This window comes from Giraffa tippelskirchi, chromosome 2 (assembly GCF_054371585.1).
Source record: "Giraffa tippelskirchi isolate mGirTip1 chromosome 2, T2T-mGirTip1v1.2.pri, whole genome shotgun sequence".
Taxonomy (NCBI): Eukaryota; Metazoa; Chordata; class Mammalia; order Artiodactyla; family Giraffidae; genus Giraffa; species Giraffa tippelskirchi.
In genome coordinates, this window is record NC_137276.1 from 108,893,958 (window position 1) to 108,921,826 (window position 27,869).

General features: G+C 58.7%; 2 protein-coding genes across 4 annotated transcripts; both read left to right on the forward strand.

Annotated features, from left to right (window-relative positions):
• Nucleotides 1-1,943: 1,943 nt before the first annotated feature.
• Nucleotides 1,944-15,166, forward strand: PWP2 (PWP2 small subunit processome component). 2 transcript variants are annotated; one of them, XM_081570052.1, is made up of 21 exons: nt 1,944-2,496; nt 3,203-3,315; nt 4,260-4,354; nt 4,631-4,730; nt 5,345-5,488; nt 6,363-6,498; nt 6,673-6,896; nt 7,074-7,217; nt 7,932-8,002; nt 8,309-8,445; nt 8,763-8,911; nt 9,058-9,205; nt 9,481-9,631; nt 10,277-10,457; nt 11,433-11,580; nt 12,104-12,212; nt 12,686-12,751; nt 13,206-13,424; nt 13,573-13,723; nt 13,866-13,940; nt 14,085-15,166. In XM_081570052.1, the coding sequence occupies exons 5-21, from the start codon at nt 5,379-5,381 to the stop codon at nt 14,260-14,262; spliced, it is 2,397 nt and encodes a 798-aa protein (XP_081426178.1). In that variant the 5' UTR covers nt 1,944-2,496; nt 3,203-3,315; nt 4,260-4,354; nt 4,631-4,730; nt 5,345-5,378; the 3' UTR covers nt 14,263-15,166. The 2 variants fall into 2 exon arrangements, with proteins under 2 accessions (XP_081426178.1, XP_081426177.1); XM_081570051.1 differs by having other exon boundaries at nt 1,944-2,009.
• Nucleotides 15,167-19,068: 3,902 nt separating this feature from the next.
• GATD3 (glutamine amidotransferase class 1 domain containing 3) lies at nt 19,069-27,742 on the forward strand. Of its 2 annotated transcripts, XM_081570053.1 has the most exons (7): nt 19,069-19,234; nt 19,464-19,516; nt 20,764-20,877; nt 21,718-21,837; nt 23,866-23,958; nt 26,523-26,679; nt 27,204-27,742. In XM_081570053.1, exons 1-7 carry the CDS (start codon nt 19,076-19,078, stop codon nt 27,330-27,332), a joined length of 825 nt encoding a protein of 274 aa, XP_081426179.1. In that variant the 5' UTR covers nt 19,069-19,075; the 3' UTR covers nt 27,333-27,742. The 2 variants fall into 2 exon arrangements, with proteins under 2 accessions (XP_081426179.1, XP_081426180.1); XM_081570054.1 differs by lacking the exon at nt 23,866-23,958.
• The last annotated feature ends 127 nt before the right edge of the window (nt 27,743-27,869 follow it).

A 27,869-nucleotide genomic window follows, 5' to 3' on the forward strand; every position in this document is an offset into this window, starting at 1 on the left:
GTCTCGTTGTTTTGGCCCCCACTTAAAACCTAGCCAGACATCCTGGAATGTGAAGTCAGGTGGGCCTTAGAAAGCATCACTATGAACAAAGCTAGTGGAGGTGATGGAATTCCAGTTGAGCTATTTCAAATCCTGAAAGATGATGCTGTGAAAGTGCTGCACTCGATACGCCAGCAAATTTGGAAAACTCAGCAGTGGCCACAGGACTGGAAGAGGTCAGTTTTCATTCCAATCCCAAAGAAAGGCAATGCCAAAGAATGCTCAAACTACCGCACAATTGCACTCATCTCACATGCTAGTAAAGTAATGCTCAAAATTCTCCAAGCCAGGCTTCAGCAATACGTGAACCATGAACTTCTAGATGTTCAAGCTGGTTTTAGAAAAGGTGGAGGAACCAGAGATCAAATTGCCAATATCCGCTGGATCATCAAAAAAGCAAGAGAGTTCCAGAAAAACATCTATTTCTGCTTTATTGACTATGCCAAAGCCTTTGCCTGTGTGGATCACAATAAAGTGTGGAAAATTCTGAAAGAGATGGGAATACCAGACCATCTGACCTGTCTCTTGAGAAACCTGTATGCAGGTCAGGAAGCAACAGTTAGAACTGGACATGGAACAACAGACTGGTTCCAAATAGGAAAAGGAGTACGTCAAGGCTGTATATTGTCACCCTGCTTATTTAACTTATATGCAGAGTACATCATGAGAAACGCTGGGCTGGAAGAAACACAAGCTGGAATCAAGATTGCCGGGAGAAATATCAATAACCTCAGATATGCAGATGACACCACCCTTATGGCAGAAAGTGAAGAAGAACTAAAGAGCCTCTTGATGAAAGTGAAAGAGGAGAGTGAAAAGGTTGGCTTAAAGCTCAACGTTCAGAAAGCTAAGATCATGGCATCTGGTCCCATCACTTCATGGGAAATAGATGGGGAAACAGTGGAAACGGTGTCAGACTTTATTTTTTTGGGCTCCAAAATCACTGCTGATGGTGATTGCAGCCATGAAATTACAAGACGCTTACTCCTTGGAAGGAAGGTTATGGCCAACCTAGATAGCATATTTAAAAGTAGAGACATTACTCTGCCAACAAAAGTCTGTCTAGTCAAGGCCATGGTTTTTCCAGTGGTCATGTATGGATGTGAGAGTTGGATGGTGAAGAAAGCTGAGTGCCGAAGAATTGATGCTTTTGAACTGTGGTGTTGGAGAAGACTCTTGAGAGTCCCTTGGACTGCAAGGAGATACAATCAATCCATCCTAAAGGAGATCAATCCTGGGTGTTCATTGGAAGGACTGATGTTGAAGCTGAAACTCCAATACTTTGGCCACCTCATGCCAGGAGTTGACTCATTGGAAAAGACCCTAATGCTGGGAAGGATTGGGGGCAGGAGGAGAAGGGGACGACAGAGGATGAGATGGTTGGATGACATCACCGACTCGATGGACATGGGTTTGGGTAGACTCCGGGAGTTGGTGATGGACAGAGAGGCCTGGCGTGCTTCAGTTCATGGGGACGCAAAGAGTCGGACACGACTGAGCAACTGAACTGAAATAAAACCTGGAGCATTTAAACAAATAAGCGTGGGATCGGACGATCGGATCAGATCTCGCCCTCCATGGTGCTGGAATGGTTTGTCAAAGCAGCCGGTCAAGCCACCCCAAGCCCAAGAGCACCTTAGCCTGACCTGCGGGGTGCGGAGCCTGGGGCTGGGGCTGGGGCTGGGGCTCTGTGTTGGGACTGTGCGGACTGGAAAGAACCCGCGCTTAGGGGCGGGGCCGGTGGGTGGGGCTTCGCCTGGGGCTGGACCGGCAGCCCGGAAACCACCCTTGGGGCGGGGCCGGCCGGCTGGGACCCCACTTCGGGCGGCGCCGCTCCTCCAGGCCTCGAGGGGGCGCTGTGGCGCGTCGCCGCGCTCCCATCCCGGAAGTGCTTGCTGCGGGCCGAGGGGCGAGACGCAGAGACGGCAAGCAACACACGTGTGGCTCCCGGGATGAAGTTCGCATACAGGGTGAGCGCGGGCCAGGGGAGGTGAGGGGTTCTTAACTCTGGGTCCGGATGGAGTCGCTCCTCGAGAGTGCTCCCTCGGGGCCAGGGAGCCGGGCCTGGGTTGACTGGGTCAGGCACCACCGACCTGCTCCTCACCCGGCAGCCTGAGAGAGGCCCGGCCTGGGGCCGCAGAGCCCTGGGCTGGGACGGAGCGGCGCGCGCGGAGGAAAAGAGTAGGAGCGCTGAGGGAGGGTCACGCTGAGAGCCGAGCAAGGCAGAGGAAGCCAGCCCGGACGGAAGTCCTGGTTCCCAGGCTCCTCAGCTCGCGACGTGGCGAGGACTCGGGGGCAGAGGGCGGGAGCCGGGTGCCGAGCTCACCGGACGCGCTTCTGCATCTTCTCCGCATCTCGGGCCCCTTGGCACAGCGGGCCACCTGCGTGTCTGGAGCCGTGAGCGTTTGCGCGGCCCTGCCCGCTGCTGCCACTGCCCTAAAGGCTGTTGCTCCGCAGGTTTGTCGTTTCCAGCCTTTCTCTCTCTGTCAGGTCTCAGGTACACCCCACACCCACGCTGTCCCTACCCAATCTGGTCTTCCTGCTCAGAATGCTCCCCAACTGTGACCCCAACCTCCCCCATCCAGCTCCTCTCGGCGTGCTCCCCATCCCGGCTCTCCAGTCCCGGTAGCCTCCTGTGGTTCCCAGGGCCTTGCCCGCCTGCAGCTCCAGATGCTCCTTGGAGATCCCTCCTGTCTCAATGGCCCACGCAGGTCGTGGGACCTGCAGGTGGTTGATAGTTGGATGAATGATTGAAAGGATGGGCTGCCAGCAGGTTACCCTGTTCAGGAAGCCTTGAACCCCACATGCAGTCGGGAGGCTGTTCGCTTAGCAATTCTCTTCCTGCAGCGCGGGTCCTGTCCTCCCCTCCCTCCAGCAGATGCCTCCTATCTGGAGGCTTCCCTGCGCTGACTCTGCCCTTTGTCCACCCCAGCGGGAGCTCAGAGCCGCTGGGGACTGGGCTCATGTCTTCTCTCTTGCTCAGGGCCCGACTGAAAGGTGCCCAGAAACTGTCCCGGGAGGAGGGGGGTGGCTTGAGGGACCCCGGGTATAACCAGGGAGCCTGCGAGAGTCTGCACCACCTCCTTGGCCAGAAGCCTCGCTCCGTCCTTCCCTAGAATTGTATTTTCTTTATAATATAAAAACAGCATTGTTTTCTTTTCAGTTTTCAAATTTGCTGGGGACAGTCTATCGGTGTGGAAACTTAAATTTTACCTGTGATGGGAATTCAGTTATCAGCCCTGTGGGAAACAGAGTTACTGTGTTCGACTTGAAAAAGTAAGTATGCTAAAATGATCTTAGCAATAGTGATCTTTATGGTTTGCAGGTAAAAACAGCATTTTTCTCACCTGTCTAAAGCATACCTTTTACTTAAGACAGCCCAAGAGGGCCTTGTAGATTCATGTAGTGCCTATGGGTCAGCAGCAGGACTGGCTGTAGGGGTCCCAGTTTCTCCCTTCTAACCTCTCCGCTGGACCCTGTGTATTGAGGTTGTATCACTTGGCTGAAATATCTGGTAGAGGATGCCTGGGCATGGGACCAGCCCTAGACTGCTGCCTGGCCAGCATGCTCAGGTTCACTCTGTCTCCCCTGAGCATGCATGTGGCTTTGTTCCTGTCTTCTCAGACATGTGTGGCCTGGGTGAGACCCTCCTGTTGCAGAGGCTTCTTGGATCTCTGCAGGCCTCAGTTTTTGCATCTATAAGATGGGGCCATAGTACCTGCCTTGCTTGTGAGTTGTTTCCTGAAGTGCAGGGTGCACCCAGGGCCAGCTCCTGGCAGGTCATTGCTGGTGTCAACTGTGTAAGTGATGTGTGGCAGGGGGTCTCCAAGGTCGAGGCATCATGACTGCTGAAGAAGAACTGTAAAGTGATACGATAGAAGACAGAATTAGAGTGTGATCCAGTGGTTATTTATCTTTACTTAGTTTTCCATGACTCCACATTTTTCCATTCCTGCAGAAGGCCTTACTGGGCATGCTGTCCCTGGGCTTACCCTGGTATTGGGCAGCTTGGTCGTTTCCGGTTTCCTGACTGTATGTTTGCAGGTCCTCTTGGGATGAGGCCCTAGAAGCAGAACTGACATGTTCAAAACCCATTTTTAAGGTTTTCACGTGTTTTGTGCAGGGGTGAGGGCTGCTGGTCCAGGCTGGCCTGCCCCCGCCCCCCGCCCCCTGCCCAATGACTCGAGCATAGTGGCTCAGCTCTGGTTTTTGTCTCCTAGCAACAAGTCCAACACCCTGCCCCTGGCCACTCGCTACAACATCACGTGTGTGGGTCTGTCCCCGGACGGCCGCCTGGCCATCATTGTTGACGAAGGTAACTGCCTCGACTGGGGTGGCAGTGACTGGCGGACAGGTGTGGTGGCATCCAGATGACTAGAGGCCAACACTGAGACCCTTGGGGGTCGAGGCCCGCACAGTCCCTCCACTCCCTCGGCTGCCTCTGTGTCTGGGCCTGGGTGGGCCTCGGGTAGGTGTGTGGGGCATCCTCCCTGGCTGTGTGCTGCCCACACTGCAGGGCCCAGGGCCTGCCTTCAAGGCCTGGTACGTGCGTGCCATGTGCGGGGCCTCACTCTGCTTTTCCTTCCCACAGGGGGGGATGCGCTGCTGGTCAGCCTGGTCTGCAGGTCTGTGCTGCACCACTTCCACTTCAAGGGTGCCGTGCACAGCGTCTCCTTCTCCCCCGATGGCAGGTACGCATCTGCAGGTGGGGTGGGAGCTGTGGAACTGCATTACTCATGTGGTGGGCTCGGGTGGCCCACCATCCGAGCCACAGATGGCCCCTGAGCCATGAAGGAGCCATGGTGTTGGGTGGCACTGGCCCCTGGCCCTGACGTCCACCATGAGCATGGTGTGGCCAGACTTGGCCTGTTCTTGGACTGCAGGAAAGGGGGCTCGATCTCAGGTTGCTCACACCTGGGCCAACCTGGCTGTGTTGGGGAGGAGGCGCTCCAGTGGTCAGCTGTGAGCCCCTGCTCCACACTGTGAAACCCAGTAGAGGGCGTCCTGGGCCGGGGCTGTCCGAGTTTGTCCTGACCTTGGCGACCACCTCCCAGTCCGGTGGAAGGGGTGTCTGCTCTGGGGCAGAAGTGCGGCGTGACCTAGAGTCTGTTCACTTTTTCCCTGGCTATCCACCCAGAGGAGAGGGGACTCAGGGCCCATGAGAGGCAGGGTGAGGGTTAGGGCCCCAGGTTTGCCTCCCGTGGGAAACTGGCCTCGGGGCAGGAGACATGCTGTCTCCGGAGCTCTGTACTGGGCTCAGGACCTGCCCTGGTGTCGGATGTTGACAACACTGTTTCTACGGCAGGAAATTCGTCGTCACGAAAGGCAACATTGCTCAGATGTACCATGCCCCTGGGAGGAAGCGGGAATTCAACGCATTCGTCCTGGACAAAACCTATTTTGGGCCATACGACGAGACCACATGCATTGACTGGACAGACGACTCCCGGTGAGGCAGGGGTGGTGGACATAGGAGGAGCCTGAGGGGGCACCTGTGAACAGTGTCTCAGCATGTGGGGTGACTTGTCACGTCTCTGGCTCTTTTTCAAATGGCCTCTCACAAGCCTCTCGTGTGGGTTGGACGCAGGCCTGGCTCTTGAGTCTGAGTCAGGTCTGCCTGGCCCTGGTCACTGGAGAGCAGAGTGAAGCATGGCCCAGGATGAGGACCGCCCGAGCTATGGCCCAGTGTGCTATGGCCCAGCTTCCAGAGCAGCCATGGGCAGCAGGAGCGCTGGCAGCATCTCCCAGTCTGGCTGCCCGGGCAGTGCTCTCCCCCAACTGTCCCCAAAGTCGTCCCGGGGCTGTGTCTGCTGCCCTGCATTCATCGGCGGCGGAGGGAACGGGGGGCACGACTGGAGGTGGCTGCCACTTTGTAGGCGAGGCCAACTATTTCTATGTTCTCTGGGCCGCAGTGCAGGAACACAGCCCCAGGCTCACACTGTCCGTGGGAGATGCTGGTGGGCTGTGGGCTGTCACAGTCAAGAGGTCATGCCCTTCTGCATGGCCTGGGCCCACATCTGGCTCTCCTCCTGCCAAGAGCACAATTGGCTCCGACTGGGGTCAGGGAGATGTGAGGCACAGGGTCCCCCAGGCAGCCCTCCGTTGGGCTCAGTGGTCGGTCCTTGGGCTTCGCTGGGCCGTCCCCATGAGAGACTGTTGTGCAATGAGGGGCAGTGACACGTGCAGTGAGGCTCTGGGCCCTGGGAGAAGCGCAGGTGGACGCAGACCCGAGCCGACCTCGGGCGTCGCCCCTGTGCCCCGGGACGCTGTGGGAGGTGGACACCCGCGAACCCAGGCCGAGCTGTGACCCCCCTGTCCCCCAGGTGCTTTGCAGTCGGGAGCAAAGACATGTCCACATGGGTGTTTGGGGCCGAGCGCTGGGACAACCTCATCTACTACGCGCTGGGGGGACACAAGGATGCCATCGTGGCCTGCTTCTTTGAGTCCAGCAGCCTGGATGTACGTCTTCATCACAGCCTCGAGCGGGGTGCTGGGCCCTCCCCTGGGGATGCAGGGGGCCATGGTAGCCAGGCAGGCTTTGGCAGCACGGGGCCACGTTCTTGCCCCGCAGCCCGGGTGGGTGTGGGCTGGGGGTTGGGGAACCCACCCAGGCTCACACGTCTCCCTCTGCAGCTGTACACGCTCAGCCAGGACGGTGCCCTGTGCGTATGGCAGTGCGACACCCTTCCTGAGGGCCTGAGGCTGAAGGCCCCCACAGGCTGGAAGGCAGACCTGCTGCAGAGGGAGGAGGAGGAGGAGGAGGAGGAGGGGGCAGAGAGGGAGACCACCATCCGCGGGAAGGCCACGCCAGCCGCCGAGGAGCAGCAGGGGAAAGTGAAGTACTCGCGGCTGGCCAAGTAGGTGCCCGTCATGCACTGGGGCGGTGGGTGAGGACCAGGGGCCACTGCAGGGCAGCACCAACCTGCTGTCCTCCGCCTGCCCTGGGGGACCGGGGCGGAGGCTGGGGTGGGGCTGTGGGACCAGCTGGGCTCTCTGGTCCTTCTCCCACAGTTCTTGTGTCCCTGTCTATTTAGGTACTTTTTCAACAAAGAAGGAGATTTTAACAAGCTGACGGCTGCTGCATATCACAAGAAGGTCCACCTCTTGGTCACTGGTTTTGCTTCTGGAATCTTCCACCTTCATGAGCTCCCAGAGTTCAACCTTATCCACTCGCTGAGGTCAGTGCCTCTGCTGTGTGTGTGCAGTTGTGTACATATGTGTGTGCGGTGATGTACCTGTGTGTGCGTTCGTGTACCTGTGTGTGCTGTTGTGTACACATGTGTGTACAGTCGTGTATTGTGTGTGTGGTCGTGTACCTGTGTGTGTGTGGTTGTGTACCTGTGTGTGCTGTTGTGTACACACATGTGTGCGCAGTCGTGTGTACATGTGTGCTCTCTGTCTGCCAGGCGGGCAGGGTGGGTGGAAGCCACACCATGCCTGCCAGGACTGAGGGCCGTGGAGGGATCAGGAGGCCCGACCGGCTGCGTGATTGGCTTCTCAGAACACCCACCCCACCTCCGTCCTGGGTTGGAGGGGTTTGGGGTGCTGTGCCACCCTCCATCTCAGACGTGCCACTCCCACCCCCAGTCACAGGGAGGTGTGTGTGGATCGTGTCATCCTTATCTTCTGTCTTCGTTTTCCCTCCTGTATCTTTGGAACGTGGAGGAAACTGAAGTGTTGGTTTCATGAAGCCACAAAGCTCCAAGTTTTTGAATACGGGGTACAGAAGCTCTGGGTCTTCTGTTGTTCTGAGTGAAGTAAACATAGTAACCGGGTGGAGAGGAGGTGGGTGCCGGCAGCCGGGAGACCCGGCCCCGTCCTGGCTCGGGCAGCCACGCTGGGGTGGGGACAGAGGCCTTGCTGTGCTGACCAGGTCCTGTGTGTCTCCCTAGCATCTCGGATCAGAGGGTTGCATCCGTCGCCATCAACAGCTCTGGGGACTGGATCGCCTTCGGTTGCTCAGGTTGGTGTCTGGGTTTGTGAGGACCAGAGTGGAGCTCCTCCTCCTTAGGAAGCCTGCCCTGTCCCACCTCGCTCTCGTGGCTCCGGGGCCAGGCTGGCGGGCCGTTGGCTCACTGTGAAGAAGCAGCCAATGAAACCTTGAGAACAAAGGCTCCTCTGAGTCCTGAGTCCTGCTGCTGCCTGGAACACTTATGCCGTGGCCCTGGCCTCTGGAGGCCATGTGGGAGGCTGGCATCTCCGCTCTGGGTCCCCATGTTCAGGCCCAGATGGGAAACGGGGGTCACGAGCAGTTCTGTGTGCCCCACAGGCCTGGGCCAGCTGCTGGTGTGGGAGTGGCAGAGCGAGTCCTACGTGCTCAAGCAGCAGGGCCACTTCAACAGCATGGTGTCCCTGGCCTACTCCCCCGACGGGCAGTACATCGTGACCGGCGGGGACAATGGCAAGGTGGGCTGGCTGCATCCCATCTGGGGGGGTCCCCCTCCTATCTCTGTTCTGCTGACCGGCTGAGGGGTGCCACACTGGTGGCCTGGCCCCGAGAGCAGGGCCCCACCTGGGCTCCTGAGAAGCCGTTGGCAGGCTCGTTGGGGTCGGAATGAAGAGCCTTGTGGCGTCTGTTTCCCTTCCTGACTTGATTTTCCGTACACGGCTCGGGTCCGTGCTGCCAGCAGCTGCTCTGATGGGAGGCCCCCCCCCGCAGCTCCTAGTTCTCACTCACAGGGGCACCCACGTGGGCTGTCCTGAGCCGTGGCCTCCCCACACAGGTCAAGGTGTGGAACATCCTCAGCGGCTTCTGCTTTGTCACTTTCACGGAGCACTCAAGTGGGGTCACTGGCGTGACCTTCACCACCACTGGCTACGTCATCGTGACCTCCTCCATGGATGGGACTGTACGCGCCTTTGATCTTCACAGGTGACTTCCTGTGGGGACCTTGGCTCTGAGGGCTCCCCCTGAGCTCTGGGCTGTGAGAGCAAGGTCAAGGGGTCAGGGCTTGGCAGGAAGACATGGGTGAGGTCATGTGGCCCTGGAACTGTCCCATCCGGGCCGTCCTCCCACAGGTACCGGAACTTCCGCACCTTCACATCCCCACGCCCCACCCAGTTCTCCTGCGTGGCTGTGGACTCGAGTGGGGAGATCGTCTCTGCTGGAGCACAGGACTCTTTCGAGGTCTTCATCTGGTCCATGCAGACGGGCCGGCTCCTTGACGTAAGGGCCACAAGTCTGGGAGGGGCCAGGGTGTGGGGAGGGGGCCTTGCTGACGTGAGACGGGTGGGGGACGGGTCACGTCGGGCACGGTGGCACCGTTTACACGCATTTCCTGGCAGGCCCCACTCCCTGGCCCAACCATGGTGGGGTTCCCTCACCCGTAGCCCAGGGGCCACGGCCTCTGCACACCAGCATCCAGCAGGCAAGTCCGACCTCGGGGTGGGGGGCCCCCGAGGGTCTTCAGGTCCTCAGAGCTCTCTTCTGAATGGCCACAGGTTTTGTCCGGCCACGAGGGGCCCATCAGCGGACTGTGTTTTAACCCCATGAAGTCAGTCCTGGCCAGCGCCTCCTGGGACAGGACAGTGCGTCTGTGGGACATGGCGGACAGCTGGAGGACCACAGAGACACTGGCCCTCACCTCTGACGGTGAGTGGCACTCGGGGGAAGGCCTGGTCTCAGTCACATGCTTGGATAAATCCAGGGTCACGAGCACATGGGCTGTCAGGACTGGCAGCCCCAGAGTGACGTGGGCTGTTGGGGTTGGCAGCCCAGTTGTGTGGCTTGGCATCAGGCTCCCCAGCAGAGTGAGCAAGCGAGGGTCCTGCTGCAGCTGGCTTCCCTCCCGTTCCTGGGTGCAAGGCCCTACCCCGCCACCTGCTCTCTGGGGTGCAGCCGGCCGTGCTGCAGAGCTGACTGATCACAGGAAGACTGCATTGTCGGTGTCTGGTCTTCACAGAACCCAATTGTCGGCCCTGGGGCTCTTAGTCTTTGCAGTGGTCAGGCTTCCTGCTACCCTACACGGCTCTGATTCAGGCTTTTAGCTGTTGGGCCCTGCATCTTCTCAGGGCCCCTGTACTGACCCTGTCTCCAGCTAGTCTGTTTTTAGCCTGCCCATGGTCTCCATGTGGCGCCTCCTGCCCAGACTCCTTCACCAGGCTGCCTGGCTCGGTCATGCTTGTGTGGGTCCAGTGGCCCCCGGACCCTCAGGGTGCCAGGATGAGGGCAGGGCAGAGTGGCCCATTGGCTGGAGCCCAGGGTTTTCCCCAGCCCTGATTCCACATCTCTTCTTAGCTCTGGCCGTGACCTTTCGCCCTGATGGTGCTGAGCTGGCCGTGGCCACACTGAACTCACAGATCACCTTCTGGGACCCCGAGAATGCGGTGCAGACGGGCTCCATCGAGGGCAGGCACGACCTCAAGACGGGCCGGAAGCAGCTGGACAAGATCACCGCCAAGCACTCAGCCAAGGGGAAGTGAGTGCCCAGCGAGGCGTGTCCCAGAGCCTGGGGGCTCCTCGGCTGGGACCCCAGAGGGAGCGGGTTGTCCTGGGGTCTGTGTGCGTTGACAGGTGCCCATGTCCTCACACCCTGAGGACGAGTGTTTGTGGGTCCCGTTATCAGGTCTGGGGTGCACCCCTGGCAGTGTTCTGCCCCGCAGGCTGTTTTTCAGAGAGCCTGCACCATTTACACCCGCCCAGGGCAGGGGCTTCCGGTCTCCCCACGTTGCGAGCAGTGCTCTTTACTCTGTTTTACAGTCACAGCTGCGCTGCTGGGCGGGCGGGGGGCAGGGCAGTGTAGCCATGCCTGGGGCTTGGCAGGCCCCGCGCACTGGTGTCCCTGGGCGTCTGCTCGTCAGCTGACGGGCCATCCGTGTGTGGGCTTTGGAGAGCCCTGTGCTAATGGGCGTGTGTCTGTAGTGCCGAGTTGCGAGGCCTCTCTGCAGACTGGCGATACGAGGCCTCATCAAATACACGATCTGCAGATACCTCCTCCCCCTGTGGCTTGTCTCCCCAGTTTCTCTCGAGAATGTTAATGTGAAGCACAAACGTTTTTAATTGTGACAAAGGTCCACTTGTGTGTTTTTTTTGTTTGTTTTGGTCACTTGAGCTCTTTGTGTCATATCTAAGAATCCTTTGCCAAATCCCAGGTTGCTGTCTCAAGTCCTGAGAGCCAGCCAGGGCAGCGCAGGCCTGAGCTCTGGTCCTGTACGCAGCTGCTGCGGGGGTGGTGGGCAGATTGACCCGTCTCCGTGCTGACTTCAGTTGGAAGCGCCCTGACGCAGCTCCGCGGTCCTTGACCTCCTCCAGGGGTCGTGCTGCCCGCAGGGAGCCGGGTGACGAGGCTGCAGGGTTTGGGCTGGAGCCCTGGAGGGGCCAGGGCAAATGCCATTTGTCCTCTGGGTGGTGACTAAGCCTGCATGCCCTCTAAGCCTGCATGCCCTCTGCCCAGGGCCTTCACCACTCTGTGCTACTCTGCGGACGGCCAGAGCATCCTGGCGGGAGGGATGTCCAAGTTCGTGTGCATTTATCACGTCAGGGAGCAGATTCTCAGGAAGAAGTTCGAGATCTCCTGCAACCTGTCACTGGACGCCATGGAGGTGAGTGAGCTCTGGGGGGCTGCAGGGCCCGGGGGATCCCTGGGTGGGATCTGCCAGCTCCGTGGTCCCCAGAGCTGTCCAGCCTCACCTGGAGGCCTCCTCACTCCCTGGCCCCACAGGCAACCTGGGGACCCTCCAGACAGGTGTGCTTGCCTGGGTTCACCTGTTCTGGCCCTCGTGCCGGGTGTAGGGCTTCTGTGTGCAGCCGTAGCCCACCCTCCAAGGTGTCGGGGCTGGGGTATCCTCATGTTCCCAGGACAGGCCGAGGCAAGTGGCAGCAGAGGTGCCCCATGTGCGTCTCCCTCGCGGGCTCATGCGCACCCTCTGTTCAGACGTTGAGTTATGAGAACCCGCCTTCCACAAGCCTGACTGCGGGCCCTGGGCTGTCCTGTCTCAGGCTCCCTGTGTCCTGTGTGGGTTCCAGGCAGGATTGTGCCCCTTGTTGGTGATGCAGGGGGAGGTGGGGCAGATGAGTGCACCCTCCCCACCTCCCACAGTGAGACGTCTGGGTTTCGCCCTTCAGGAATTTTTGAACAGAAGGAAAATGACGGAGTTTGGCAACCTGGCACTCATTGACCAAGACGCTGCGGAGGAGGGCGGGGTCGCCATACCATTGCCGGGCGTGAAGAAAGGTGACCAAGGGGTCCTCTCATGTCCCGTGGCCAGGCCACGACAGGCCGTCCTACTCGCTGGCCACTTTCCCGGGTGACAGCCGCGTTGCTCCCTTGTCGAGGCTATAGCGATTGACGTCCAGGAACCTGACGTGGGTAGCCCCCTGTGAGCAGCTGGACGTCTGGCTGGTGCCCAGCCCTGTGCCTTACTCCTAGTACCTGCCCCCATGTGGCCAGAGAGGAAGTCTTGTGTCAGGAGTGCAGGGCCTGAAACCACCTGCCTGGCAGCCCTGGGCTGGGCGGGGCTTTCCCTAGGAGCAGGGGGGCTGCTCTAGGCTGGGCCCGAGCCCACAGGAGGGTCCACACTGAGGGCTTGCCTGTGGAGACCACCGGCACCCGTGAAGCAATACCCGAGGCTCCGAAGCATGGGCCTCCCTTTGTGGGGGGTGGTGAGGTGTGTGCAGCCCTGTGAGTAGGGGGATCTCTGTTCCCAGGTGACATGAGCTCCCGGCACTTCAAACCTGAGATCAGGGTGACTTCACTCCGCTTCTCCCCCACCGGTGAGCCCTGGGCTTCGAGTCGTCAGGGTGGGAGAGCTGAGCTTGGTCCCGAAGGGCTTCTGGGCCTGTCACCCTGCTCCCGGGGCCAGCTCTGGGCACCACAGTCCCCCTGGGGTCAAATGTCACCTGTGTCCTTGCTGGAGGGCAGCTTTGGCTGCAGACGTGCCTGGCATGGGAGCACGGAGGCAGGCAGCTCCCCTGCTCCCCGACAGCGGTGTCCCTCTTGGGCCTCATCCCCTGCCCGCCCCCACCCCGGAGTGTCCAGTGGGGGTGGAGCAGGACAGGGGTTCACAGGGGCCACAGCAGAGGCCCAGGCACCCCTTCCTGAGGGGCCAGCATTCCCAGGCTCCCTCCACACTTGCACTCGGGGTCCCAGATGTGTTCAGGACCTGTTAAGGGGGAAAGTGGAACTAAATGTTCAGGAAGCCTTTCTCAAGCCTGCTTATTGTTCCAGGGCGCTGCTGGGCGGCCACCACCACCGAGGGGCTCCTCATTTACTCCCTGGATGCCCAGATGCTCTTTGACCCGTTCGAGCTGGACACGAGCGTCACCCCCGTGCGGATCCGGGCGGCACTGCGCCAGCGGGACTTCACCAGGGCCATCCTCCTGGCCTTCCGGCTCAACGAGAGGAAGCTACTGCAGGAGACTCTGGAGGCGGTGCCCTGGGATGAGAGTGAGCCTGGGCCGGAGGAGCGAGGGGGGCCGAGGGGCCTGCATTTACACGTGCTGGCCGGTTTTGCACGTGCAGAGGCCACGAGCTGTGAGCGCTTCTCTCCTGACGGGGTCTTTGCGGGCTGAGTGCAGCTGTCCTTCCCTCACAGTTGAAGTCATAAGCTCCTCCCTGCCCGACTTGTACGTGGAGAAGGTGCTGGAATTTTTAGCTTCGTCCTTTGAAGTATCTCGCCATCTAGAATTCTATCTCATATGGACTCAGAAACTGCTCATGGTGCATGGACAGAAGCTGAAGTCCAGGTACACCCTGCCCACTCACCGTGGGCTCCGGTCACTGGGTCCGCTGGTTGGGGTGGAGGTGGCAGCCTTTACCCAGGGACAGCGTGGAGCAGGTCCCGGGGGCCTCGGGTGGCAGCCCATGCTGAGGAACGTCTTTTTCTAGAGTAGGGACGCTGCTGCCGGTGGTTCAGTTCCTTCAGAAGAGCATCCAGCGCCACTTGGATGATGTCTCCAAGCTGTATGTGACGTCTCCGGGGGGCAGGGGTGGGGGGCTTTCACTATCGCCAGCTGGTCCAGCCAGGGCTGCTCCCATGTTGTCAGATCTGGGCACAAAGGGCCCCCGCGTCGGTCTCACTGACATGAGTCCCACGTGTCCTCACAGCTGCGACTGGAACCGCTACAACCTGCAGTATGCGCTGGCCGTCTCGAAGCAGCGGGGCCTGAAGCGGCCCTCAGAGCCTCAGGGCAGCGAGGAGGAGGCAGACGCGTCCGAGGATGACGACGACAGTCTGCACCTGCTCAGGGGAGGACGTGGTCGCGAGGACAGGCCGCTGGCCTAGGGCCGCACTCCACGGCTCTGGTTGGGATGCTGGGTGAGGAGGGACCGCCATCACTGGGGGCAGCTGTCCCCTGAGCCGGAGCACCAGCACCTGGGCTCGCCCTGCAGCAGGAAGCAAACGCCGTCGCGGGGTCAGTGCTCCAGCCGACAGGTTCCCGGCGGGCACGGCTCAGCGCTCGGGGCCTGGGAGCGTCTGCTATTGGAAACACCTTGCAGAGAGGCTAATGGGCTAATGTGTGAAGACACAAACTTTGTATGAGGATTTTTATATTTTTAATACAAAGTTTTGATAATTTTAGGGATAAAAATGACATGTATTTCTAAAACATAGGTATTAAGCCTGATCTCTGAATTTGAAGTGTTTGTAACGTATCCTGGGTGTGACTGTCATGCTGGCACCTCCATGCCAGCGAACAGGTGAGCGGGGCAGGTAGCCTGGCCACCCCCCATCTCCCTGCACAGGGTTGGGGCAGGGAGCATCCGCTGGACTCTTAAGTTTGGAGATGGCCTGGAAGGGCTTCCCAGGGAGACTTGTCGGACCTGCTTGCCAGCACCAAGGAGGACCCCATCCCGTGAGGCCCCTCAGGAAGGGTCACCATGAGGGTGGTCCAGACCACAGCCAGGCGCCTGGGCTCTCAGCAGTGACAGCCTCCAGGGTCAGGACACAGGCCCCAGCCTGCAGGTCACCAGGGGTGGCCAGGAGTCACTGGACTTACTGGGAAGGGCAGCAGGCAGGTTCTTGCTTGTCGGGTAGGACCGTGTATCACCTTGCGGTGCTCTTCTATCTGCTTGTGAAACGTGTGCTACCTCCAGAGGAATCATTTCTTTTGTAAACATAATATCTATCAGATCCTCTTCCATCATTGGGTCTTAAGCTATAAAATAAATACATGGATGGTTATGTACGTTCAGACACAGATAACTCATCTTAAGCTATCCCCGTGGTCCTGCAAAAAATTCGGACAGACGTTTTTCTCCCCTCTCCCTGCTGGTGGTTGTCACCTACCAAGATTGGGACACAACACTCTGAATCTGCTGTCAAAAGCCACTACAGCAGCAGGTGGTGAAGAGCGGTGTAGGGTCTGTCTCCCCACCCATCTAGGGGTCAGGCTCCCCCACTAATATCAAAAGAGGACTGAGTAATGTAACCTTGACCTTCCTCTAGAGGCTACCCTAACATCACCCCTGAAACAAAATTCCTGTGTTAATTTGACTTCCCCTTACATGCGGCTATACAGTTCTTGTTTTAAAAGGTTTTTACGTATTTATTTTTGGCGGCACTGGGTCTTCACTGCTGCATGTGGACTTCTCTAGTTGTGGCGAGCGGGGCTGCTCTTCCTTGTGTGCAGGCTTCTCACTGCGGTGGCTTGTCTTATTGCAGAGCACGAACTCGAGGCAGGCAGGCTCGGTAGTTCGGGCACACGGGCTTTCCCCCTGACAACTGGGATCCTCCCAGACCAGTGATTGAACCCATGTCTCCCTGTCAGGCAGATTCTGCACCACCGAGCCACTAGGAAAGCCCACACACCACTGGACAGTTCCCTTAATGATGTACTTAAGTGCCTCTCTACAGAGCTCGGATCTGCCATCCGCAACCCAGGACACCCTAGCAAGTGGGTGCCAGCCGAAAACTAACCTTACAGCTTGTTATCTATTCCACAGAGGGGGATCCAAAATGAGTCAGCAAAGGCACTGACCCAAACCAAAGATGGTCAAGCCTTCCAGGGTGCTCCCAACTTGCCTGGGCAGCCTTAGAACATGCTGGCTACCAAGAGCCCATTGAGTGTCAAGCATGGGTTCCAGTAAAATAAGCGTAACAGGTCCCCAGACAGGAATTACTTAAGAGTTCCCAGTGCAAAGTCACTGTGCCTGACAGCTCGACCAGCCCAACCCACGACTCCAACCCTCCTTCTGGGAGCAGCCTATAAAGCAGCATCACCTACAGCCTTTCAGGACAGAGCCTGTGCTCTCCAGGGCGAGCTCACACTGCTCACTCTTTCATCACAGAATAAAGTTTCCCTTTGCTTATGAACTGAACTTGGTCTCCATCTACTGGCATGAGTGACAGTGAGCAGAAGGTGGCGCCCGACTCAAAAGGGTTGTATCATGTCACCCAGAGACAAGTATTTTTCACCCAGGAGAGCAGATAAAAAAGGAGCAGGCCTCAGGGTTGATCACGGGCACCAGCTTAGCCCAGGATGAGCTCACCATGGGAAGGGGGGCCTATCAGAGATCTATCCGCCTCAGTGGAGGAACTGGCTGAAACACTAGCCTCCAGTTAGACTACAGACTGGGGAGTTGTGTAGACAGCGTGGTGATGGATAATAGAGCAGCCCTCAGTTCTCTCCTGGCAGAACAAGTAGTCAGTGTGGCTGCCACACCTGCTGCACGTGGACACCACCCGACGAGTGGCCACGATGGAAAGGAACTACACCAGCTGGGCAGTTGGGGACAGAGTCCTGGTGATTCTGTCTTGGAGGCATGGAGTTCTAAAAAGGACCTTCCTGTAAGTTTGAGTGAAATTGGCTTTATCCACTGGTACTTCATTAGTCACAGCACTATTGATTTCTGTTTGGGCCTGTAATTCTTAACTTTCACGTCAGGTTTGTCTCCCTAAGGCCACAGGCAGCCAGATTATTCCTCTTTGTCAACCCCTGTGTCAACCCTGAGCTGGTAGATACCAATCCCTCCAACAATCCAGTTTGAATACCCAAGAATTGTACAGCTCCATCATCAAACTGTTTTATTCCCCAAGCCCTTGCTAGGCCTACGTCCCTTAGCAACAGGAGGCAGCCAGAGGGGTGGTTGCTTCCATCCGTCAAGACTGAGGAATGACCCAAAGACGGGCATGGACTGAAACCACCCCCTGTAAGTTACAAGGCCCAGGAGGTAGAAAATGATATAGAGAAAACCAAGCCTGTTTGCAGGGGTGACTGTGTGGATCACAACAAACTGTGGAAAATTTTTAAAGAGATGTGAATACCAGACCACCTGATCTGCCTCCTGAGAAATGTGTGTGCAGGTCAAGAAGCAACAATTAGAATCAGACATGGAACAACAGACTGGTTCCATATTGAGAAAGGAGTACATTAAGGCTGTATAGTGTCACCCTGTTTATTTAACTTATATTCAGAGTATATCATGAGAAATGCCAGGCTGGATGAAGCACAAGCTGGAATCAAGATTGCCAAGAGAAACATCGATAACCTCAGATACCCAGATGACACCACCCTTATGGCAGAAAGCGAAGAGGAACTAAAGAGCCTCTTGATGAAAGAGCAGACTGGAAAAGCTGGCTTAAAATGCAACATTCAAAAAATGAAGATGATGGCATCCGGTCCCATCACTTCATGGCAAATAGATGGGGTAACAATGGAAACAGTGATAGACTTTATTTTCTTGGATTCCAAAACCACTGCAGATGATGAGTGCAGCCATGAAATTAAAAGATGTTTGCTCCTTGGAAGAAATGCTATAACTAACCTAGACAGTATATTAAAAAGCAGAGACATTACTTTGCCAACAAAGGGCCATCTAGTCAAAGCTATGATTTTTCCAGTAGTCTTGTATGGAAGTGAGAGTTGGACCATAAAGAAGGCTGAGGGCTGAAGAATATGTTTTTGAACTGTGGTGTCGGAGAAGGCTCTGGAGCGTCCCTTGGACTGCAAGAAGATCAAACCAGTCAATCCTAAAGGAAATCAACTCTGAATATTCACTGGAAGGACTGATGCTGAAGCTGAAGCTCCAATACTTTGGCCACCTGATGTGAAGAGCTGACTTACTGGTAAAGACCCTGATGTTGGGAAAGATTGAGGGCAGGAGAAGAAGGGGATGACAGAGGATGAGATGGTTGGATGGCATCAGTGACTCGATGGGCATGAGTCTGAGCAAGCTCCAGGGATGGTGAAGCACAGGGAAGCCTGGTGTGCTGCAGTCCGTGGGGTTGCAAAGAGTCAGACACAACTGAACAACAGGGAAACAGCTTGCTGACAGCCCCTCTGACCAAGAATCAGGCAGGCACATGAAAGACCAGAATGAAGGATAGTGAACTTTAGTCCTCAAGGGCCGAAGACCCACTGTGTCTTACTCCCAGTCTGCACATGGGCCTGGGAAGAGGCATGAAGTGCCGCCACTGCCCCAGCGCCGAGCTCTCCATAACGCTATGCGGACACTTTCCATCAATCCTACCCTTCCCTTCTTGCTCCTTACTTCCGCATAAACAGCCCCTCGGAAGCCCTCAGGTACACACATCTGAGCTTCACCCCCTGGTCCTTGCCTGGCACCGTGGGATAAAGCCCTTTCTCCGCAAAGACCTGGTGTCTACGTGACCTTCCCTTTGCACAACCTGGTCAATGGAAACGCGAAGAGCTTTCCATTGGGGGTGGGGGTGGGGCTGGGGGAACGGCGGGGGTGGAGGGGGGCGGTAAGGTCGCCAGGCTGCTGAAGTGGGGACCCTCACTCCGTCCCAACTCAGCGAACCAGAAAGGGGGGCGTGGATGAGAGTTGGACAAGTGGGCGCCGGCCACTCGGTGTCGCCCGTCTCGTTGAGGCCTTATGGCGACACTGAAGTTAACTTTCCGGAACCGGTATCTCAGCATGGTGCTTCTCGGGGGCTGCGACTCTGCGTCGTCCCCCCAGCCCCCTCCGCCCCGGGGACACCGGCGTGGAGCGGCGACAGCGTGCGAGGCCGCGCAGTCCACTGCGGGACCACCTGCGCGAGCACCTGCGCTCGCGAGGCGGAGCCCGACTCAGGGGCTACTGCGCAGGCGCGGCCCCGCCCACCGTGACCTGTGACCCTGCTCTCCTCGCGCAGCATGGCGGCATTCAGGGTTCTGGTGGCGTCCAAGCTGGCGGTGACCCCCGGGTTCGCGCCGCGTCCCGGCCTGTGGTCGCTGCCCTTCGGCGGACCGGCGCCCTCCTCGCGCGCGGCCCTCCACGCCTCCGCGCCGTGCCCCGGGCCCAGGGTTGCAGTGGTGAGCGGACGCGGGCACCTGGGGAGATGGGAACCTGGGGCCGTGGGGACCGGGCGCTGAGGCCCGACTTCCCACCCAGTCTCTGCCCGCGGTCGGCTCCTCTGCATCCACGCCCTCCCTCCGCTCCCCAGCCCTTCCCCGTCCCCGAAGTCAGCCTCTCCCCCCGCTGGAAGCGGTCGGCCGCCCGGCGGACCCCTTGACCCTGGTGCCCGGCCCTCCATCCCCGCAGGTGCTGTCTGGTTGCGGGGTCTACGACGGAACCGAGCTCCACGAGGCCTCATCGTAAGCCCCCAGGCGGCTCACTCTAGGGAGGGCCGGTCCCCCTTTTCCTGAATCGTCTGGAGAAACCTTCCTGCTGGTTAGGCAGAGACCACGGTGGACGCGAAGGAAAACGTTTGAAATCATGCATGTGAAATACAGGGAGGCACAAAATAAGCTTTTTAGCGTCACCTCTGATGTTGTCACCCAGCAGTAAACACTCTCTCCCCTCCTGTTTTTCCACACCCCTGTGTTACACACGTTGGATTCACAAGATCCTGTGTTTTTGAGATCGAGCTCCATCCCGTGTTTACAGCGTAATTGTTAAGGGTGATGCAGTGACCTCGCTGTAGACAGGTGTCATCGGTGTAGCCTGTCAGTTGTTACCAAGTAGTTTATATTTTGGCTTTTCGTTTATTTGAGAAGTTACTGTGAGCAGGACTGAAGAGGCTGTGAGATTCAAAGTTAGTTGGACGGGAGGGTTAGGGAACACCCCCCCTCCAAAGCCTGGGACCTTACTGGCCCCAGAGGACCCTTACGGTGGTGTGTCCGTTGAGCCCTCCCATTGGGGGTGGCCAGCATGTGCTGGTGTTGGTTGGACAGGGAGTGACTTTCATGGGTCGAATGTACACGAGGTCCAAGGAGCTGAGACCAGATCCAGGGGTTCCCAGCCCTGCCAGTAGATGGCTGTGATCTCTCTTGGGGTCATGCTCTCATGCCACCTCCTTCCCTGGAAGTGGGTGCTGACAGCCCTGCCAGGGATGGATCACATGCCAATGTTTGGACTTGGGCTGGCACCAAGCAGCCCTGGGCAACACTGCTATCATCAGCAGTCCCCAGGATGCCTGCATGTCTTCCTGCCTTTCACCCCCATGAGGGGAAGGTTGAGGGGACCAGGACCACCAGAAGCCCTCCTCAAACCCTCAAGGCCATTGTCTGCTGGCCTGAGGGAGAACAAGTGCCCAGAGGCAGCCTGGGAACCCAGACATCCAGGCTGTGGCCTCAGCTGGTCGCCCGTCCCCACACCCTGGTTTGTAGAAGGAGCTTGGGCGCTGGCTGGTCTCCTCAGGCCAGGTCAGTGACATCGACTCAATGGAGGGCATTTGGGTTGTTAAGTGAGCCAGCTATAACTATTTTCAGAGCAAGGAGACTTAACCTGTGTGAGGAGTGTGCACCTGTCAGTCAGCTGAAACACTGTGTTTATAAACACCTGTGGGCAGGTAAAGTTGGGCTGGGCACAGGTCAGTCTGGTCTGATTCCCTCCCATGCAGGATCCTGGTCCACCTGAGCCGTGGGGGTGCCGAGGTCCAGATCTTCGCCCCTGATGTCCCTCAGATGCATGTGATTGACCACATCAAGGGACAGCCTTCCGAGGGCGAGACCAGGTATGAGCCCTCTGCCTCATCCCTCAGTGTGGACAGGGCGAGTTGAAACTCTCTGAGAGCCTGCCCACAGTTGCTTTGTCTTAGCTGTGAGCCGAGTCCGTGTTCAGGTGGACTTCACAGCCGTGGTCCTGGGCTTGTCCTGGGCCTCGGGTCGGGGTGTTCTCACTTCCCACGCTACAGGAACAGTGAAGGCGGGTCTCCCCAATGAGCTCTCATACCTGCCTTCTGACCAAAGGCGTGTGCATTCTTTTGGCCTTGAACCTCATCCACCCGCCTGGGCCCCAGATATCTGTAAGCAGCTCCCACCAGCATTTCTGTTCTGAGGGTATGCAGCCCTGCTCTCGGATTCCATCCTGCCTGGGCTGTGGGGTGACGGCCCCTGGAGGCTGTGTTTCCCAGGTGCCCTCAGGGCAGGGTGCAGACAGTGAGGAATGGGGTGGTGGGAAGGAAGTGTGGTGCCCTCTTCTGGGACTGAGGGCCCCTGGTCAGGACCCTGGCCCTGGGCTGCCCATGAGTCAGGGAGAAGTTCCCACTGCGGCTGGTCCCTCAAAGTCACCTCTTAACCCTCCCCCTACAGTTCTGTCCCCATTTGTTCTGTTCGCTGAACACCACCTGGTGGCCCTGCCTGACACTGGTGTCTGAGTGACCAGGTGTGGTAGTTCTGAGTGCCATTTGAAAGGGTCCGGAGACTGCATGTAGACCCACTGTGGTCCCTGTCACAGTGTGGCCTGTGAGCTGGGAGGGTGGGTCCTCTTGTGTCGTGGCAGCTCTACCCACCCCCGTTCACGCTGAGGGATAGACTGTCCGCACTGACCTTTTGGGGCCTGTGCTCATCCCCAGGAACGTTCTGACTGAATCGGCAAGGATCGCGCGAGGCAAGATCACCGACCTGGCCAAGCTCACTGCTGTCAACCACGACGCAGCCATCTTCCCCGGGGGCTTCGGGGCTGCCAAAAACCTGTATGTGTTGCCGCTCGGGCTCTCCTTCTTTTCCCCTGGGGTGTTGGGTAGGGACACAGTGGTGACAAGAGCAGCTGTGGGGAGACAGTGACAGGCCCGGCGACAATGTAGCTGCCCTGGGACAGGGGACCCCAGAGGGAGGAGGCTCGTGGACCAGGCCATCAGGCGTGGAGTTGGGGGCCGTTCCCCGGAGCCTTTCCCCTCAGACACCTGCCCTCCTGTGGACCTTGCAGTGGGGAAACGGCCCTTCCTTCCCAGTAGGGCCATTTGGAGGATGGTCCTGATGAGGCCAGGCGCCCTGTTCTTTCTGCCCTGTGGGGAACAGGAGGGTAACTGAACCTCAAGCCGGGAGGCCGTCATGACCACAGCCATGACGTGTTTTGGCTTTCAGGTCCTCTTTCTGTTCTCCGTTCCTTTAAGTCTCTTCTCCACGTTTCATGGAAGTCCTCTTACGCTGGCCTCGTGGGCCCAGCACATCCGTTCCGCCTTGCGCAGAGCTGCTGCTCCCATGACGGAGGGGCTTGCTGCAGCTGGAGCTATGCCAGGAGGCACCAGACAGCTGCGCCCGTGGCTCTGGGGCTCTAGCACAGGGCGTTGTGCCTCACAACAATACCATTCTCCTCAGTTGACCCGTTCACTCATGGTGATTCTGAGGCAGCATGATGGCCTCCCAGCTGGCGCTCTGTCTGCCCGGGTGCCGTGCCCCCAGGAGCAAGGGCAGAGGCGCTTCCATTTCCTGATTCCATCCCTGCCCTTGGCCTTTCACCTCCAGGCTCCCCTCTGTTCACGGATGTCCCCTGAGAGCCTCCTCTCCCCACATTCCCGGCGGTTTCCACAGTCCTTCCCCACACTCCTGCTGCGCCTCGTGTCCAGTGCCCCTCTCATGGCCAGCCTTGGGGTGCTCTCCACCATCTCTGTGCTCCCGAGCCCCTTGGCGGGAGGCAGCAGGTCTCATCTGCATCGGCTGGGCTTGTCCCCCTGGCAGGACCAGGCTTCCGTCCCTGAAGTATGAGCTGGATTCACGGAGCCAGCCCCAGTCCACAGACCCTGCCCTGTCTGAGGGCAGCGGCACCAGTGTGTCCTTGTGTGTGTGGCAGGGAGGGGGTTGGGGTTGTATCCCTGGTGTGGCTCACAACCCGCCTTGGGTGACTTAGCGGTCGTGAGGAAGCGGGGCCTCGGGTCAGCATCCTTGTCTGTGAGCTCACAGACCCCCAGGGAGCTCTCTCTGACCTTTCCAAAAGAAAGTAGCTCCTTGCCAGTGGTTTGTGAGGTGCACACGGGGCAGCGGGTGAGCTCAGTGTGACCTGTTCCCTGTGGAACCCCAGTTCTTCCTGCAGGGGACCCCGGGACCCCTCTCCAGCACCGTTGCCAACTCTTGTCTTCTGCGAGATTCACACACGTCTTAAAACTCCAGTAAGATGGTAGCCTCTTGTTCTGCACTTTGTATTTTTCAGTTAAAGCTGCGACTTGTCTGTTAATGGACAGCCACACATGCAGATCCCATCATGTAGTGACGTGAGGCTGACGAGACTCCAGGACTCTTCATCACTTGTGGGGGTTTAGCTGATGTGCATGTGGTCAAAGTGTAAAGTCTGACCCGTTTTGAGGTGCTCACACAGCCTGAGAACCTACCGGGGCAGAGGCCTTGACCACGTGAGCCTGGCAGAGGGAGCCAGGAGGGGGCTCGTGGCAGAGAGTGCTGTGGCGTTGCCGGGTCTGAGCCCACCCGCTGGAGGGGGCCCATCCAGACCCTCAGTGCCCTTGTTCTGTGAAGAAGACGGATCTTGTTTGACTGTCTCTCAGCCCTGTTAGTGCCGTGCAGGCTCCGTCACGGGTTTCAGGCCAATGGCATGTCCTGCTACTCCGGGGCTGACCGAGCAGACAGCTGAGTACCCACACGTGTTTGCACACGTGCCACTTCCTTCAGCTGCTGAGAAGCTGACAGAGCACTCGGGATCCAGGAGGGGGTGCTCCCCAGGCAGGCAGACGTGGAGCCCTGAGGTCTGAGGAGCCCCCTTCTCGTGGCAGGAGCACATTTGCCGTGGATGGGGGCACCTGCAAGGTCAACAGAGATGTAGAGCGTGTGCTGAAGGAGTTCCACCAGGCCGGAAAGCCCATTGGGTAGGTGCGGCTGGGAGGGGCGGCCATAGCGGGGTGGTGGGAGGGCCATGGTGGAGCCCACAGTGTGGCCATACCGGGTCCCCTGGCCAGGAGCTGGGCTTGGAGCTGTGTGGTTTTGGAAACTCTCGGCCCTTTCCTCACTGTAACTCGGGGTTTTGTGTGAGTTCACAAAGCCTTCCAGCTCTGAGAATTCTGAAGTTGTGTGGTTATGTTAATGTTTCTGGGTGACATAACAGGGAGAGGAGAGAGTGAGTCTGTCCATGTCTAGAAGGTTCCCTGGTCCTGCTCTGGCCCCAGCCTCTGCCAGGCCTCTCCTCGCTCCTGGCCTCTGCCTTCCCGGCCTGGCTCAGGCAGCCCCTCAGCTAGCTGGCCTGTCCTTCCTGGAGTCACAGCCACCCTGAGCACCATGCTGGCCCCGTGACACAACTGAGCTTCCTTGGGGACTAGATCCTGTGGTGGTCGCACACTGGACCCACACTCAGGGCACAGACACTCCTCACTGCCCAGCCCTTGGTCGTTGATCCTGGTCCCAACAGACCGGCAAGACCAGCTATAACTCACACCAGGAGGCTCTCAGAGACAGGAAATGGCCACGCCATCATCAGACCTACTTGTCAGGCTGTCCTGTCCATGAGCATCCCCAGGGGGCTCCTCAGTTCTGCTTTACTGAGACAGTGGTGCTGGAGCACATGGGTCGCATGCTCTGGGGTCATCCCTGACTGGGGAAGTCCTTCCAGGAGCACAGTGGTGCACAGACACATTGAAAGCAGAACTTGCCAGGCCTACATCACACAGCTGGTTGCTGCTTTCTCTTGGCAAACTGGAGAAGGAGGTTGTTAGAGTGCTCAGTCTGGAGGGGGCACAGAGGCTGGAGAGGACAGCCTACCAAGGGTTCAACATCCAGGACACACATCCCCCTGCTGCAGCAGCCATAGCCCAGGAGGACATGTGCCCATACAACACCTCCACCCCAGACCTTGAATGCTCCAACTGCCTGTGGGAGGCGGTGCCGAGCAATTGCAGAGCCCAACTGATCAGCCCTGGCACCTCGCTGAGGCAGGGCCTGTGCGTGCAGACAAGCGCATCACACTCTTCCACTAACGATTGCACGGCACGATGAGCAGGATGGGTACTCAGCAGATCGACCACCTCCCGGCGGGCGCTCCTCCACCTCCCAGCGGGCACTCCTGCTCCAGTGAGCGGACGCCTCAGCCGAGCTGCATGGAAGCCGGGGGGAGGGCACAGGGCGGAGACATCGCCCTGTGCTGGCTGCCAGGTCATGCTGGGCAGCTCTGTTCAGTGCCTCCTACAGCAGCTTGCCTGTTTCTTTCTAAAAGTGGCAGTGTTGTTCGACCACGAGCAAAACGCCCTTGCTAGGTCAGGACCCTTCATATCCTCCTTCCAGGCCGCCCGCCCATTACTGTTCAGCCTGCTGGTCACAAGCACGGATGGTATGGGGTCCAGCCAGCTTTGTCCCAGGTCTCTGTGCTCGTCCCCGCACTGCAGGGGCCCCTGGCAGCCTGCGGTGGTGTCCACGGCCCAGTGTACACCTCTGCGCATCGCCTGCCGAATTAGGTACCTGTGACCTGGTGACACAACAGGTCCCCAAGATGTCGGTTCCGATGACACTCACCTGGTCCAGGCAGCAGGCATTTATCTCGTTCCCAGTTGCTGTGGCACCAGTTAGTGTGAAGATAACGTTCTTAGGACGTTTTATTACAGGGAGTGCACACTCACTCTTTAAGGTCAGCTCAGGACCAAATGAACAGGTGGGGGAGGTGAGGTGCAGCCCTTTGGGGGCATTTGGGCCTCAGAGGAGTGGGACCGGCCAGGCCCGGAACTGCTGTGGTGGGTGTCACACGTGCTTTCTTGGGGAGCAGGGCAATGGTGCAGCCCTGGCTCCCGTGGGCCTTGGGTTTGCTGATCCAAGGGCTCAGGAGCTGCTGGTCGGGAGCCCCTCGATGAAGAGCAGGACCTTGGAACAGGCATCCATGTTGCAGGTGTTCCCCTGAACCTGCTGGCGCCTCTGGGGATAGCCTGCTGTGGAGGGTGGGGGTGGGCTTGGCCTGCTTCTAGGATAGGGCCCTCGCCTCCACTCGACAGGCCAGGCAAGGCTGCTGGTTGGACCACATCCCCCAGCCCCCTGCTCTCCCTCCAGAAAAGGAGGTCGGGTTGCAGCCGGTCAGTACAGTTCAGCTTCTGTGTCGTGTGACAGACTGGCCGAAAGCCTCAGCCAGAGACAGTGCTACCATGTACGGTCTCCCCGGGACACAGGACACTGCTGGGTGCCTCTGGTGCACATGTGGTAACGGGCCTCAGCTAACTGCCCCCTGAGGGTCCCCAGCCTGGCGCCGGGCCCTACACTCCCCCACGCTCCGCCGGTCACAATCACTGCGGGCCGCCGGGGGTCAGGGTCAGACTCCAGCCCTCAGAGCCAGCAGAGCCAACAGCACAGGGTTCACGCTCCTTTCTGAGGCTGACCATGTTCTCCAGGTGGCCTCACTGTGCTACCGACCAGGTGGCCACGTGTGGTCCTGAGCTGACCTCTTCTCATCCCCTTTCAGCTTGTGCTGCATCGCTCCTGTCCTTGCGGCCAAAGTGCTCAGAGGCGTCGAGGTCACTGTGGGCCACGAGCAGGAGGAAGGTGGCAAGTGGCCGCACGCCGGAACCGCGGAGGTCATCAAAGCTCTGGGCGCCAAGCACTGTGTCATGGGTGTGACCATATCCTTCCAAGAGCCGGGGCGGTGTGGGGACCCCCTCCGGCCCCTCAGGGCTGCCCTGGGGCACTGCAGGGCGGGGGTGCCCGGGGCACCTGAGTGATGGGTGTAGCAGCGAGGCTGATGCCTCCTCTGCCCAGTGGCTTTGTTCCCAGGTCCCCACAGTGGTGCCGGCTGAGCTCAGTGCACCCCAGACTCAGGCTCCGTGGGTGGGGCGAGGAGACGGTCTTGGGCTCATGGCGGGGGTGAGGGGGGTGGCGGCTGTGTGGTGTGGAGATGGCCTGCAGCTGGCCCCCCAGTGGCTTGCCACAGGGATGCGGGTCAGGAAGCAGCACTCTGTTGGTGGGGTCTCAGCAGCTTGCTGGCTGGTCTCGGGTCTTTGCTGAAGCAGTGCAGTCAGTGCCAGAAGCCTCTTCCAGGTGTTGCTGTGGGGCGGGAGGGGGATGCACTTCTGGGGGTACAGGGTGGTGTTGGACACCACATCGTCCTGGTCCTGGCTGCGGGTGTTTCTCCATAACCTGTGTGCACGAGGCTCACGTGGACCAGAAGAACAAGGTGGTCACGACCCCGGCCTTCATGTGCGACACCGCCCTCCACCACATCCACGATGGCATCGGCTCCATGGTGCGGAAGGTGCTGGAGCTCGCTGGCCGCTAAGGCCTCGGCACAGGCCCGGCCAGCTCCCCGCACAACCACCCTCCCATCGGCTTGGGACCCTGCAGGGGCTGACTCTTTGCTTAAACGTGTAGGCATCGTCTTTGTAAGGAGGGCACTTCTCACACACTCGGGGCCGGGAGCCTGACGTGAGGTGTTCCCCCAGCAAGGAGGGAGGGGGCAGCGGGGCCACCCTTTGAGGAACCCTGGCTACTTGCTCTGCAGTCTCCGGCTTCAACTCGAGTCTGCTCTTCAGCACAAGCAGCAGGTTGAGGCGATGCCAGGCCGAGGTCAGGCTCGCTTCAGGGCACCTAATGTAGTGTTTGGAAGGAAACGTTCTTGAAGCTCACAAATCTCATAGTTAGGAGACCAAAATAGCATCTTATCGGTAATTAAAGATTCTCTAACCTGGAGTAGACGTGTCCTGATTAGAATGACCTGCAGCTTTCTAGAGCAGCAGGCCCTCGGCTGGGAGGGTAAACACGTGTCCAAAACAGACAAGGGCGCCCCATCCAGGCTTCCTGAGCCCGCAAATGAGGG

What these genes read in the sequence shown, in the direction of transcription:
- PWP2 (XM_081570051.1), top strand. An exon ending in ACTGTGTTCGACTTGAAAAA is followed by an intron (nt 3,316 to 4,259) that starts GTAAGTATGCTA and finishes TTTGTCTCCTAG; the next exon opens with CAACAAGTCCAACACCCTGC. An exon ending in AGACGGGCCGGCTCCTTGAC is followed by an intron (nt 9,206 to 9,480) that starts GTAAGGGCCACA and finishes GAATGGCCACAG; the next exon opens with GTTTTGTCCGGCCACGAGGG.
- GATD3 (XM_081570053.1), top strand. Translation starts at nt 19,076, where the DNA reads ATGGCGGCATTCAGGGTTCTGGTGGCGTCCAAGCTGGCGGTGACCCCC. An exon ending in CCGGGCCCAGGGTTGCAGTG is followed by an intron (nt 19,235 to 19,463) that starts GTGAGCGGACGC and finishes CCATCCCCGCAG; the next exon opens with GTGCTGTCTGGTTGCGGGGT. An exon ending in CCTTCCGAGGGCGAGACCAG is followed by an intron (nt 20,878 to 21,717) that starts GTATGAGCCCTC and finishes GCTCATCCCCAG; the next exon opens with GAACGTTCTGACTGAATCGG.